Here is a 15,201-nt window from a genome sequence, read left to right on the forward strand (position 1 = left end):
TTCTCTTCAGCCCCATGAGGTTGCAGGAAGTTCTGCTTGTTGACAGACACAGGCTTGAAGGGGAAAGAGGTGCCTACGTCAGGCTCACCTGTTGCACATCTGTCTGTCCAGTTGCAGCCCCTCGGATCCTCATGGCCTCGGTACTTCTCCAAGGCCAACAAATGGATATTTTAAAATATATCTATTAAAAAAAAAGTAGTCTTTAAAAATATATATATATGTCTATATATATCTGTTGTCAGGTTTTTGAAGTGATTTGCCTGGGGCGGGAGGGGGTCAACCTCGGTCCTGCACTGGAAGGGCCAGGTCCCAGCGGAACCCAATGCCCGTGACCTCTCCTGAGACTTGCCTTTTGGCGATGATGGGCGTGGGGGGGTGGTTGGAGGGGTGGTAAATTGAGCGTGAGTGAGGGGCAGTCTCTTCATTAACTCTCAGAGTGAACCAGGAGGCCAGACCTAGCTTGACACACCCAGCATAGCCTCCTTGTTTACAGATGTGGAAACTGAGGCCCAGGATGGAGCAGTGACGGGACCAGGTATTCTTGACCACTTGGCCAGTGCTCAGCTCTGGGGGTGTGTGGGGCGGAAGCAGGGGACAGTGGGTGGGCGGCAGGGCTGCTGAGAGCCCCCCCACCGAACCCCACTCCCCCCCAGCTAGAGATACTGCTCTTTCCTGTTGCTTCTGGCCTCTTCCTGGCCCCCTGCTGTGTCCTCCCTCATTCCAGCTGCATTTCTGAAGCCTGTGTTTGGGGGGTGGGGACTTGCTGCTGGGAGTCATTTCTCCTACTGATTTCTCACTGATCCCTGGAGGTTTCTGAGTGACAGTTTTTTTCTTACTTATCCCTGCAGTTTTCTCCCCACACCCAGTTTCTCTTCTGCTTTTCTCCCCACCCTGTTGCAACAAAAGTCAGTCCACAAACCATGCCCCACTTGCTCTCCTGGCACCTCAGTGACCTGACGTTTACCACCAGGAGAAGGTGGACAGGGTGGTCATCCGTGGGAGTGGGTGGTCCGCTTCTTCCACAGGCTGTGCTGGTACTGCCTCTGGCACAGAGGTTCAGCCTGTGGCCTCAGGGCACCTGGCAGAGGAGAAAGGGCGGGGGGAACTGGTGACTAGGGGACCGAACTTGGCCCCTAAGTCCAGACCGCTGCCACTTGCTTACTGTGTGGTCACACACACCTGCAGCCTCAGCTCGGGGAAGGCTTGTCTCCCCAGGGGCTGGGGAAGTCAGTGTTTTGGCCTGGCACAGAGGGTTCGGTAGATGAGACTGTGGGAGACTTCCTGTGGGGAAAATGGCCCCTGTCCAAGGCCTAGGACTTGGGAGGGGCCAGCAGTCCTCGAAAGGGCTCAGAAGAGGTAGTAGTGAAGGAGGAGGACCCACAACGCAGTCTCCCTTGGCTGGCAGGTGGGGGGGGCTATTCTGCCTCCCCCGAGGCCTGGGTGGTCTAACCCAGTGGCTCTCTTACCTTTATTAAGCAGCAGCCCCCGGGAATGCCCACTTTGCCCCTGGGGTCCTCCAGGAGTCCCTCCTCCTATAGACAAGCTTGTGTGTGTGAGCCCGGGAGGACCCCAGGGAGAACCCCCGTGATCACTTGGTGTAGCCAGCCCTGCCTGAGGCGACTGAGCTAACAGGAAAATAAACCGTGGTCGCTGGTGGTCCCAGTGTGTGGCTCTGCTCCCTCATGGCTCCCCTCCTTCACAGAGGTCTTAGGGTCTGCCCTGGTTGCATTTAAAAGACCTTGCAGGGGCGGGGCCTGTGCAGTTCTCTTGGCTGTCCAGGTGGACTGTGGCTTTTCAGCCTTGCACAGTGTCATGCCAGCCACTCCTGGCACACACAGACCCTTGCCACCAGTAGTTAAGGGACTGTGTACCAATGGTCCCAGGGCACAAAGGCTCTGAAAAGGAGGCCAGGCTTGGGGAACCAGTGGGTGGCCACGAGCTTTCTCTTTTAGGAGTAACAGCCTGGAGCTCTGGCCCTGGCCTGGGGTCATACCTTGCCTTGGTCTCAGATGCTGCAACTACTGCTATGTGACCTTACGAAAATGGTACAGTCTCTCTGACCCTCAGTTCCCTTTACTGTCAAAGGGAGATGACCCTTTGACAGTTAGTTCCCTTAACTGTCAGTTCCCTTAACTGTCAAAAGGAGAGAAGTCAAAGGGAGCTTCTGTGACAGTTCCCTTAACTGTCAAAGGGAGAGATGTGGGGGCTGCTGCTCAGGCATCCCGAGCCCCGCCTCCAGACATGAACCTGCAGTGTAGGCAGGGTCTTAGAGCAGCCAGCCAGCTCCTGAATGGCAGACGAGGGGGCTGAGGCTCAGAAGAGGGACCTGGTCCCACTGGTGCTTCTGTTCCTGAGCTTCCCTCTTCACCAGTCATCTCCAGAGAGAAGAGGAAAGTCGGGAAGTAAGCAGCTTGTGACCTGCAAGTGATGAGTTGAATGACACTGTGTCCCACGTTTACTCCATCTCTGCTTGTTCTCTGTGCTCTCGTAGGGAACTCAGGCTGCGGAACTACATCCCCGAGGATGAGGACCTGAAGAAGAGGAGGGTGCCCCAGGCCAAACCAGTCGCAGGTAGGTGAGCTGCGTCTCTGCGTCTGCTCCCTGGCACTGCCAGTTGCCTACACCTTGAAAGGTGTCACCCTCTCTTGGAGAATAATCAGCAATGCCAGGGCTGGCAGCTGGGCCTCTAGGATCCTTTGTCACCGTTTCGTGGCAGGCGCACAGCTAGGCAGTGTGGGTGGTGACCGCAGGCCGTCAGGGCGCTGCCTGCTCTGCCCTGCTCACACCCTGTCTTGAAGGCCTTCCAGGGACATCGGGGGCAAGAGGCCACATCTCAGAGAAACGCTCTGGGCTGAGAAGTGGCCTGGGGACCCTTGGAGGGTCAGAGGGAGAGACCTTGATGAGGGGCCAACCATTTAGGTGCTTGGAGAGCTGCGATGGAGATGTGACAGTGCCAGAGCACAGAGGATGGAGAGAGGCGTTCTCGCCGGGGGGAGGGGCCCGGCCCAGGGGCTGCTCAGTCTTGCTGTGGTTTGGGGCACAGCACAGCAGCCAGGAGCGTCTGGCCAGCTGCGGCCTGCCCACGGCCAGCCGTCTACACTGGAGATCCTGGGGCGCTTCTTATTACACAGGTCCCTGGCCTCTGGCCCTGTTTCATTCTTTGTTTTTGTTATCAGCTTTTAATTATATGAGTAGTGAATGAATAAAGACAGTTATGTTGTAGAAGAGTAAATTGTTGCCCATTTGGCCACGCCCTAGTCTGCTTCCTCATCTCTTTGCCCCCAAGATTCCCTCGCATCTCTGGTGGTTGGTTTGCTTCATGGTTTGGGCCCCACTGTGGTGGAGCCATGGCATGGTGGCGGCATTGTGGCGGGATAGAGGGAAGGAATGGGGCGCCACTCCCATGCCTCTGGCGGGGTCAGCACCAGAGGCAGAGCGGGGGCCCATGAGGCAGCATGGAGCCACTATGAGGGGCCTGGGAGACTACGGGGCCCAGGTTTGGTGTTAGTGCTCCCAGCTTCTGTCCCCGCAGGGCAGGGCCGCTTGGTCAGACCGCCCAGGGGTGTATGGTGCTGTCAGCAGCTGGGTGCAGCCCGCTTCTAGGCGGCCGTCCCCCTGGTTTTGGGAGCACACATCTAAGTGGGATGGGAAGAAAACCACCTGCGCCCCAACCATCGCAGGGCCCAGAGGACGTCCTCAGAGCCCAGGAGCCCATGGAAGTTATGGGAAGAGCCTGTCCTCCAGGTCCTTCACAGAGCCATACTTTGGATATGGCCAGAACACTCTCGTTTCGCAGCTGGGGAGATAGGGGCCGAGCGTAGCATCCGTCTTTCCTGACTGGAGGTCTGGGCTCCAGTCTACTCCAGCTGGCTGCAGTGTCATCGGAGTGGCAAGGCCTCTGACAGGCCTCTGTTGTTGTCTTGCGCCCTCTAGTGGAAGAGAAGGTGAAGGAGCAGCTAGAGGCCGCCAAGCCGGAGCCAGTCATTGAGGAAGTGGTGAGTGCCTCTGGTGGCCCATTTCTCCCTCACTGCACCTGTGGGTCCTTTTCTCCTTCCCCACCTGCTCTCCTCTCCCCGCCTTCTTTCTCTTGGCTTCTTTATTTCCTTTCCACCTCCCTACTTACCCTCATCCCTTCCTTACCCCTTTCCTTTTTCCCATTTTCCTACAACTGTGCCCTGTCGTCCTACTTACTTTGGGACTGGGCCCCTCCAGCCCTGACATGTGTCTCCCCCCTCCCCAGGACCTGGCCAACCTCGCACCCCGGAAGCCTGATTGGTGAGTGTTGGCCGTGGAGCACTAGCGCAGACTGACTGGGGCGCTCTGTTGCCGGGCGTGGGCCTCTCGCTGGGCCTCCCCACCTTCCCGGTGGGGAGGCGGGCAGCACCGGCACACACTGCACACGATAAGTCCTGCCCGCAGTAAGTGCTGAAAAGGACGTCAGTGGGGAATGAGAGGGAAGTGACGGGATGACACCTGGGGGGTGGGGAGGGGCTCAGGCAGACGGGGGACAGTTCCCTCAAGTCCCTTCTGAAAGGGTGAGGACCGGCCCCACCTCAGAGAGCCCCATTTGAGCAAGGCCGACCTTTGCCCTCAGGGAGCTGCAGAGTGGAGGAAAGATGGTGAGAAGGGCAGGCGTAGGTTTCTCTCCCAGCTCTGCCACCAATTGGCCTGTTCCCGTTTGGACTCAGTTGTCTCTTGTGTGAAATGACTCCTCCTGACTGGGCTGAGAAAGGGTGGAAGAGAGGGCCCGGTGGCCTGGGGGCTTGTGTTCTACTTACCTTGGGCCAGAGGTACAGTGGACCATATCCGTCAGTGTCAGGTACAGCACCAGCGGGAGGTGTTCTATTTGATGGAACAAAAACCTGGGGCATATATCTGACCAGACCAAGAGAATGCTTCTGAGAAACTAGCCACCTTGCATACCTGGACTCAGTCCCCTGTGTTGGGTGGTCTGGGGCCAGCCCTGCCTCACTGGGTCTGGGAGGGATGGCTGATGCTAGGTTTTGGAGGATGCAGAAAGGGGGAGAGGAGCATCCTGGCCCTCTTCCCAGGCAGTCTCTTCAAACAGCCACGTGTGATTCCTAATGCCCAAGGCACAGTGGGTAAGGGGGTCCCCAAGGCCGCACCAGGCCCGCCTTCAACCTCCGCCTCATCCCACCTCTGTGCTATAGGGACCTCAAGAGAGATGTAGCCAAGAAGCTGGAAAAGCTAGAAAAGCGGACCCAGAGGGCCATCGCCGAGCTGATCCGTAAGTGTAGGGCCTGGCAAGGCAGGCTCTCTGCCCTCCGGGTGGTGGCCCAAGCCCGGGGCTCCTCTCGACCCCTCCTGTCTGCCGTCTATCCAGGTGAGAGGCTGAAAGGCCAGGAGGACAGCCTGGCCTCTGCAGTAGATGCCACCACCGGACAAGAGGCCTGCGATTCGGATTGAGGCCTGTCCTGTCCCCTCACCCACCAGCCATCAGGCCTGGTCTGTAGGAGGATGGTCTTGGACAAGAGTGGCGGCTGGGCTTGCCATCCCCTCCAGTTTGGCTTCAGAGCAGTGACTCCCTGCCCCCACCAGTCTGAACCACCCTCCCTGAGGTCAGCTCCTAGTCTCCTGAGTGCTCCCACCACCCTGAGGGTGGGGCAGAGCCAGTAGCAACTCTGGGGGCTTGCCGTGTCTGTACATATGTGTGTATTTTGGACTTCTTTTTTAAAAATCTTTGAAAATAGAAACAAGCAGACTCCTGTGTGTCGCAGAAATTTATCAAATATTTCCTGGGTCCATGGGGCGCTGTCGGTTTGGGCCCCAAGACAGGGTGCCTGTAGAGGTCATGCTTAACATGAGTCCGGCCTGGGTTGGGCTCAGCATGTTGAGGCTGGAGGGGTGGGGAGGACCCAGGTCCAGGCCCAGCCCTTGGTCAGCGGCGGTCCTCTCTGTCGTGAGTGACAGCCAGGCTCTGAGGCGGTTCTCTTAAGACCTGCCACAGGCCTTGTAGTTTTCTGTGGGACAGCGCCCATCCTGGTCCTCTGTGGGCCCCTCACAGTGAGAGAGAAGTCTCTGTGAAGGGGTGAGCTGTGCCCCAACAAACCTCAGCTCAGGCCGCTCCAGGCTCAAGGGCCCGGGCACTGTTCTTTCTCACTCTGCCAAGCTCCAAGCAGCCCCTCTTCCCCCGTCACCGGTCAGGGCTAGACTCTGGCTTCCCTGGGACAGGGCCCCGCTGTGGAGCACAGTGGCCCATTCTGCGAGTGACCAGGGTAGTGTAGGCTGGATTTCGGGTGGTCTTGGGCCCTGGACCCCCATGGTCCTGAGCTTCCTCTGTAGAATTGACTCTCCAGAGGCTGACCGCCACTCTGCCTCCAGGTACCTGTGTTTATCTCTAGAGTGATAACACTCAGGTTTCCGTCAGGGTCTCCCTGTGAGCCGCCCTCCTCTGCCCGGATCATCCCAGTGTATTCTTCCCTCTGTGCTGAGTTCCAGGATACAGTGACCTGGCTTTGAGGGACGGTGTTGAGGACTCGGGCCATTGAAGTGAACTGAGTGTGTACACGCAGAGACCAGCACACACGCAGTAAATTCAATACTTTGAGTTAAATTAGGCAGCTACTCTAAGAAGGTAATCCTGTGTAGTAAATGAGCAGAAACTTGCATCTGTGAGTGAGGGCTGAAGTGGTGGGTGGCTGGCTGCTGCGGTGAGCGGTGGGACAAGGCCAGGACTCTGATGACCACAAGGGACAGGGGTCAGGACTGGAGCCAGGTTCCCTCTGCATAGCCAGGGTCTGGAACTGGGCTGCCTTTTCTAGGAATAAAAGATGAAAAGACGCCCCCACTTCCTGGGCATGCTGTTGGAAGCAGGATGCTTGTCTGTGGCAGTGTGGGACGCAGACCACCTGGTGGTTGGCACCTGGGCTCCTGCTCAGCACCAGTGCTGGGACTAGAATAAGGATACCCCCACAGTATGAGAGCCCAGAGAGCTGGTGGGTGTTTTGCTTCTGCATGTACAGCTGTGTGTCCCATAGCAAAACTGCCCTGCGGGGAGAGAAAAACAAAAACCATCATGCATGATGGGCACTCAAACAAAAATTACAAAATGCATGAGAAAATCTAGTGCCTTAAAGAGTGGCCAATAACCCAACAAGTGGGAGAAATTACAGCCAAGGTCACTGAAACAGTAACATCCCAGCAGGCTTTAGAATGAGCATTTGTTTTATTACCAGAGAGAGAAAAGAGGGTCTGACCCTTACAACTCAAGAACAATGATTAGATGTAAGAAAGAACTGATTAGAAATCTTAAAGCTGAAGAATGTTTATTAAAATAAGACACTCACTAGAAGAGCTAAATGATAACTTATAGTCTAAGAAAGGATTAATAATTGGAAGTTAAAGCTGAAGATCCAAAGGAAACAGAGAGAGAAGAGAGATGGAGTGTAGATTGAGAACCTTTTCATACTGATAGATGTATGTTAACTCCTCTACTAACAGGAGTTAACTGTTAACTCCTGTTAGCTCCTCTAGCTAACAGGAGTTCAGGAAAAGAAAGCCGGAGAAAGAAGGTGCTTGAAGAAGGAATGGCTGACCACTTCTGTCTCTGGCATCATAGTTGAATAGTTGTCTGAACTGATCTTCTCTACAAACAGCTAAAAATACTACGTGAAAAATATAATGACAACAAATTTGTTTCAAATGCATCAGTGATCTGGCAAGAAGTAAAGATACTCAGGCAGAAAACTAAGAGAAGCAGTAGAATGCTGAAGCCTGCCCTTTGCCTTGAAGGTATTTGACAGGCTAGGTGAAGTTGAGCATTTGTTTTTGGGGTCCTCAGTGCCTGGAGCCAAGACAACCCAATCTCTGTGCAAAATGGGGGTCCTAGTAGTGATCGCTCCATAAAGCTTGGGCCCCAAAGGGCAGCACCCTCTGTGAACTAATAATAGATCTGCTCACCTGGCATCACAGAGGTCTCCATTGAGAGCTGAGCCTGTCCTCATGTGGGTTTGAACATGAGAAACCTCAGGCCAAGAATTTCAGTTGGTCCCAGATTGTGTTGGTCTCAGACACTTCATAGAAGGAAGTGCACATCCTACCTGAATGAACCTTTCTTCGTCTCAGTCCTCAATCCCCACTGATAAAGTTCCAAGAAAAACGAGCAGCTTACAAAAAAGTCCCCCAGAGGTATGAGGCAAGAGAGCCTCAGAGCAAAGAACATCAAAAAGAATATGGTAGAATTACACTTGCAAAAATTTCAGTCAGGTAAAAAATTTCTGACTGGTAAAAAAATTCATTACCAGTCAGATGATTTCAATGTTTAAAAATGATTTAAGAACTAAAAGAGAGGCTTGAAAATAGGAATAGATTTGAAAAAGAACCTAAGTGACGTTCTAGAAATAGAAATTACTGTAGTAGTAAAAAACCATGTATCTGTGAAGTAGAGCTAAAGAAAAAATTTGTGAATGAAGCCAGATCTGAAGACCTGATCCAGAATGCAGCCCAGGGAGGTAAACAGATTGATAAAATAAAGGAAGAGGCTAAAAGATACGGAGGATAGAGTGAGAAGATCCCCCATGACGTGTGATTGGAGTTCCAGGAGGAGAAAAAAAGGCCAAAATGGGGCAGAGGTAACAGTCTATAAAAATGACTGAACTTTTCAAAATCACCAATCCACAGATTCAAGGAGGTCAGCAATTCTGAAGCAGGGCAACAGAAAGAAATGTACACTCAAATGTTCTGTCTCTTAATATGGGTGCTGAGTGATTAGGTACAACATTACCCCAAAGCACACTGGCTTAAAACAACAAATCTTTATAATCTGATAGTTTCTGTGGGTCAGGGATGTGGAGCGGTTGTGCTGGGTGTTTCTAGCTCGGGGTCTCCTGAGGTGCTGGCGAGCAGTCATCTGGAGGCCTGAGGAGTTGGAGGACCTGCTTCCGCGACCGCCTCCGTCTGGGCAGGGAAGCTTATGGAAGCACAGTGCACACACAAGTACTTGCCTCGTGGACCCTCTCCGTAGGTTTGCTTGGGTGTTGCGGGCCATGGCAACTGGCTTTCCCCAGAGTGAGTAACCCAAGAGAGAAAGCAGGAGGAAGCTTGAAGGCCTTTTATGACCTGGTGTTGGAAGTGATATTCTGCCACGTTCTGTTTGTTAGAAGCAAGTCACTCCATCCAGCCCACACCCAGAATTAGGTTCCATTTCTGAAAGAGCGGTCTGCCTAAGAATTTGTGATGTATTTTAAAACCACTGGATACTTAGACACATTATAATAATTTGGAGAAACAAAAAGACCAAGAAAAGATCCTAAAATTAGAAAAGATAAATTCCCTTTCGAGGAACAAGACAGCAGCAGATGTCGCAACCACAGGCAGTGTTAACTGGAAAACACTTCCTGGTGTCAGGGCTACCTGGAGGAAAGGAAATTGTCAACTGAAAATTCTGTACCCAGAGAAAATACCTTATAAGTGCAAGATATTGACCTTCTAAAACAAAAGTGCTTCATGGAGTAAAAGAGGAGCCACTTAGAATACATCAGCAACAGTCGTATGTAAGGCCAGAGGTTGGAGGTGATTGGAATTACAGCCCTCTACGAAGCTCCCTCGGGAAGAGAGAAAAGACTCCCATTAAAACTGGTGTACAGGCAGGCTGGCATTTCTAGGGTAACACTAAAAGAATGGAAACAGTGTTGCACTTCCAAAGTAGTTAAGGGAAAAAAATGGGATGAGAAAAAAATAATTATCTAAAAGAAGGCAAACAGAGAAAAGATGGGACAAGTAAGTGAACCCATATATATCAATTACAATTAATGTACTAGACCACTTTTTTTTTTGACTCAGTTTGATGCCATTTAAAAAAGAAACCTAAAGCCCAACAGAAAGATTGAAAGTAAAGGGATCAGGAAAGCGCTGTCAAGCTCAGGACCAGCAATAGGAAGCAGAGGTCTCCGGGGTTACATCAGACAAGACTGTCAGAAGTGTTATTAGCTGCCCTGGTGTGCTGTGGGGCCCCGAGGCTCACACCTGCCACCTGTGGGTGCACCAAATGGGGGACCACTGGACAAGGTGAACGCAAGCACACCCCAGCCAGTCCACCATTAGTTCTCTAGAGAACTGTTGTTACCCGCATATTACAGGAGATCAGGACAGGGACGCTTCTAGAAGCATCGTTCATAATAGCACATGCCTGCACACACACAGCACAGATGTAGTGATATGGTGGTTCTCATAGTGGAATACTCTAGCAATGAAATGAGCCATAGCCACATGCAAGATGATGGAGAGATCTCGAAAGAAGCAAGTCCCAGAAGAAATGGAATGTGAGCCATTTCTGTGATGTCTGAATTAGGCAGAGGAAAACATCACACTCTCAGGACACATACGGGGATGGTCCAGGGTGCAGAAAAGAAGGGGTCCCCCCCATCGGGCTGGCGCTGGCTGTGGGAGGGCCCGTGGAGGATTTCGTAGTGTTTGGGCTCGAGTGACAGGAATTCACTTTACTCTCTCCTCATTTTATACACTCTTTTCTGTATATGTTGTATTTCACACATGTACTTTTTAAAAGAAACTTCCAGAATTCACAACCTAAATTATTCCAAGTGTGAAGTGGATTTTCTTCTAAATGGCCGCATCTACAGTTTTCCTACAAGGGTCTGGATTAGAACATTGAGGGTAAAGAGAAAAACCACATAAGCTGCATGGCGGCGGGGGGTGGGGAGATTATGCACACAGGAGTGAGTGTCACTTTTCATCTATGACGGATACTAGAAGACAAATTTTCCCTGAGTGCTGAGGAAACAAGTATCAATCTATTCAATTACCATAAATAGTAAGGGCAAGGCAGACATTTTCAGGCTTAGGACACTACTGTGCACGGATCCTTGCTGCAGGAACTACTGAGGATCTCTGGAGCAGGAGGAACTGGGTGGGGTCGGGAGGGGCCGGGGAATCAGGGCTGCATTTGGCAGACTCCCAAACACGATCTTAAACGAGGGGTTTATTGGTCTTGCGCTGAGTCTCAGGTGGTGCAGTAGCTCCTTGAAGCCACCGGGAACCAAGTGCCTTCTGTCTTCCCAGCTGTCCTTAGCTCCCCTAGGAACCTTTGCACCCCAAGGTTTGAGCTGTAGGCAGGAGGGGGAAGGGCAAAGGGCAAGGCAGCTGAAGAAACCATGGCTCAAGCCCAGTCCACCAGGCCTGCCTTCACATCTGATCAGCCATTACTGGGTCAGATCCACCCCTAACTGCAGATGTGGGGAGTAAGGGTATTTTAGGCTGGACACATTGCCACTATGGATGAAACAGGGTCCATGAGAAAGGAAAAGAGAGTAGAAAGAATACTGGCAGGGTAGCCAGCAGTGCCTGCCACAGGATGCAGGAAGAAGTGGTGAGCAAAGAAATTAGGAAACATTGCAAAAATCAACAATGGACTAACCTAGCGAGACAAAAAAGAGAAGACACACATTGTAAATATTAGGAATGAGATAAGGCTGTCACAGATCCCAGACAGCAAACGGACAGTAAGGGGATACACCACCTGCATACATTTGACTGGTTGATGAAATGGACCAATTCCTTGAAAAGCACAAACTATCAAAGTTCACCCAAGATGAAACGTAATTGGCATAGCTGTGTATTAAAGTAGACCGTAGAGCTAAATGTAAGTTGTAAAACTACAAAATCTTACAGGAGAAAAAACCTTCAGGACCTAGAGCTTGGTGAAGAGTTCTTAGACACGAGACCAAAAGCACAATCCATAAAGAAGAAAAAAATTGATAAATTTGACTTAACCAAGATGAAAAGGTTTTGCTCCCACAAAGTCTGTTAAGAGAATGAAAAGAAAAGCTGCAGACTGAGAAAATATTTGCAAGCCCATATCTGATAAAGCACTCATACCTAGAATATATAAAGAATTCTCAAAATTCAACAGAAAAAAAGGAAGAGGTAAGGAGGAAGTCCAATTAGAAAATGGGCAAAAGGTGAAGAGGCATTTTATCAGAGGACGTATCAATGGCAAACACATGAAAGATGTTCCCCATCAACGAGCCATTAGGGGAATGCAAATGAAAACCACGATGAGCTACCATTACACACTGTTAGAACAACTTAAATAAAAAATAGTGGTCATACCAAATGCTGGCAAGGACGTGGAGAAGCTGAATCTCTCGTACGCTGTTGGGACTAAATGGTACAGTTACCCTGGGAAATCGTTGGGCAGATTCTTAAGAAACTAAATATATACTTAACATATAACCCAGCAGCCATACTCCTGGCATTTATTCCGGACAAATAAACTTATGTCCACACAAATGAACATGGCAGATCTTAAAAACTAGACGAGTATACACAAATGTTTGTAGCAATTTTATTTGTAATCGGCAAAAGCTAGGGGAAATGCTGCACCCATTATTGCTTAATGAATGCTGGATAATTTGAATTTGTTGTTCAGGATACATCAGTTAAAATAAATAAATAAGCACAGATCTTCAGCTTAATGGAGGTTGCCAAGTCATCAGACCAAGATCTAACTTGCCAAGTCATCAGACCAAGATCTAGTTCTTAGTGTAATTTCCCCTCAGTTAGGAATTAAAATATTCACACACAAAAAAATGGGTGAAATAAGTATGGTAAAAAAGCTTCTGAAGAATTAAAAATAATTTTTATAAATTGCCTGGTACACACACACACACACACACACACACACACACAAAAAGCTTCTGATGTGTGGCATATAATCTACGAGGACATTCCTTCACCCAGTCCTGTGCTCTGAGGAGTAATGAATGGAGTGAAATGTAAGTTTTTATTCTGTGAAAAAAAACCACCAACCCACAAACTGTCCTTCAGTAGGTGACTGGTTAAACTGGTGCACCTATACTATGGAATACGATTCAGCAATCAAAAGGAATGAACTGTTGATAAAGGGGAATGGCTTGGGTGGATCTTAAGGGCATGACACTGAGTGGAAAAACATGTATCTCAAAAGATCACCCATTAAGTGATTCCCTATTTATAACATTCTTGACATGACAAAAGCATAGAGATAGGAAACAGATTTGTGGTTGGGTTAGGGATGGCAGGGGCAAGTGTGACTATATAGAAAGGGATAGCTAGAAGGAGGTCTTGGTTGTCATAGACTCGTTCTGGATTGCAGTGCTTATTACACAAATCTACACGTGTGATCAAAGGGACTGCTATGCACACATTGTGCCAATGTCAGCTGCCTGGTTTTGATATTATACTCTAGTTATAGAAGACGTAACCATCGGGGGAAACTGGTTGATGGGTACACAGGACTGCTCTGTGCTGTCTTTTTAAGGTCTTGTGAATCTATTTCAAAATAAGCTGAAAACTGTTTTCAGTGGTGAGCAAATAAAATGGTAAAATATGTTAATAAATTGTGTAACTTTTAAAAGTATGCTTTCTGTGTTTAAAAAGACAAGCTTTCTGGTGTCTTGTGGAAGATCGGATGGGGGTAGTTCAGAGTTGGTCACAGTCCTAGCCTTGGTCAGAGGGACAGGTGGGGTCCCTTTGTCATAGAGCTGAGGAAACAGGCCAGGGAGTGGCAGTGCCCAGCTCTGTGGGTGGAGCCCTAGTCTGCCCACTGCCACCCAGCTCACCAGCCCTGACTGACCTCCCAAGACTGCAGGGCCCTCCTTGAAATCCTCGAAGACATCTGGCCTCTGGATCATCTCAGGAGAGGACTCAGGCCTGGAACGTTCTGCGACAGTGTGGACGCCCCTTCCCCAGCAGAGGACAAACAGGACAGGGCTTGCCGGCCCAGACACCCAGGCTTGGTGTCTCTGGGTAACGGAGGCAGCAAGAGGGCCAGGAGGAAGTTGGACCTGGGATTGCAGGCCTGGCCCCTTGGGGCCAGGCAGCCACCTGGCTGGTGCAGAACCTGTATCGCAGTGAGGAATGGCAGACAGGTTCAGAGAGAGACGGCCCCTGAAGTTACAAGGAAAAAATTCTACCGTCAAGTGCGTGAAAGCAGCCAGTTTGGGCACATCGCCCCTGGACTCTGCCTGTCCCCCCTCAAGTGCCCTTTTTGGGTTCCCTGCTGCTGCTCACCACCTGTGCTCCTGTGTGTGACGTGCCAGCTCATCTTCAGGTGGCCTCTGCAAGGGGCTCTGAGCCACGTCCAGGGCCGGCTGCAGCACTGCCCTCCCCTGCGGGAGCTGGGATCCAGGCATGAATTCGTCCTGTTTCCTGAGTGCCTGCCTTGTGCTGGGCCTTATCCCGGGGGCTGAGATACAGCTGGGGCTCTGACCAGGCCCTGCCCTCCAGGAGCTGACCTTCTAGATGGTCTTACGCTCTGTGCTGGGAGCCAGGACCTTCCCTCAGGTCAGTCTGAGACGTCGCTTCCCCCAGAACCGTCTGGCTGGGCATTACAATTGGGTGTAGTGAGTGGTGGGGTCCTGGGGCGTTAAGGGCCCCCAAGTGCACCCAGCCCAGAGACCCCATAGACGAGAATCTCCATGCAGCCTTTATGGCCCCACTGTCCTCACACGGCCGCTAGGGGGCAGCAGGAGACACCGACCGGGGCCCCTGGGGAGTGTGGGTGAGCAGAACGTGCATTTCCCACTGCTGAAGTGAGTCCTGTGTAACACATCGCCCCACCAGAGGAAGCACCTCTGTCCTTTCCCACGGGACCTGTGTCGTTTCTATGTGGCTGATAGCACACATGATCCCGAGAGTGGTGCTCAGTCACCCTGAAACCCAGCACAGTGGGGCCATGTCCCCAGGGCAGCAGCAGAACCCCACCACCACCCCATGCCAGGCACTGCAGGGGGTGTGGGATCCAGGTGGAGGGTCGAGTGCCCTCCCAACCTTGGGGCAGCACCAGCCCTGCCAGGCCACAGGCAGCCTCAACCTTCCTGTGGCAGTCCGCACGTGTGAGTTGTGTGTGGATAGAATAGCCTGGGATGTGGACCCATTGTAGCCTGGCAGGGAAAGGGACCACCTGGAGGGTCAGGTCCCCTTAGCCCCTGGGCCAGGCCTGAGCATTTGTTGGTCGGAACCAAGCTCCCAAGATGCCTGTTGTTGACCCAGGGGCCATCAGGTGGTGAAGGGGGCGCTCGCCCACTGAACGGGCAGAAGTGGGCGATCCATAGAGCAGAGTGGGTGTACACGCTTGGTCCTAGGCTGCTTCCGTCCCCGGTCTGGCCTGGCCTCAGGGCCTCTGGCTGCCGTGGGCTGGGCAGGGGTGTCCGGGCTGTTTCCCGGCCAGCCTGCCCCTTCTCT

The 15,201-nt window shown here is 51.6% G+C and overlaps 1 protein-coding gene across 1 annotated transcript in view; it reads left to right on the top strand.

The window, feature by feature from the left end:
- CCDC12 (coiled-coil domain containing 12) overlaps positions 1 to 7,025 on the top strand; it is a 48,681-nt gene extending 41,656 nt beyond the window's left edge. The window contains 5 exon segments of the mRNA XM_033131699.1: positions 2,492 to 2,571; positions 3,934 to 3,995; positions 4,241 to 4,275; positions 5,172 to 5,248; positions 5,345 to 7,025. Of these exon segments, the coding sequence (XP_032987590.1) occupies positions 2,492 to 2,571; positions 3,934 to 3,995; positions 4,241 to 4,275; positions 5,172 to 5,248; positions 5,345 to 5,427 (337 nt within the window). The 3' untranslated portion in view covers positions 5,428 to 7,025.
- The last annotated feature ends 8,176 nt before the right edge of the window (positions 7,026 to 15,201 follow it).

This window comes from Rhinolophus ferrumequinum, chromosome 17 (assembly GCF_004115265.2).
Source record: "Rhinolophus ferrumequinum isolate MPI-CBG mRhiFer1 chromosome 17, mRhiFer1_v1.p, whole genome shotgun sequence".
NCBI classification, from domain to species: domain Eukaryota; kingdom Metazoa; phylum Chordata; class Mammalia; order Chiroptera; family Rhinolophidae; genus Rhinolophus; species Rhinolophus ferrumequinum.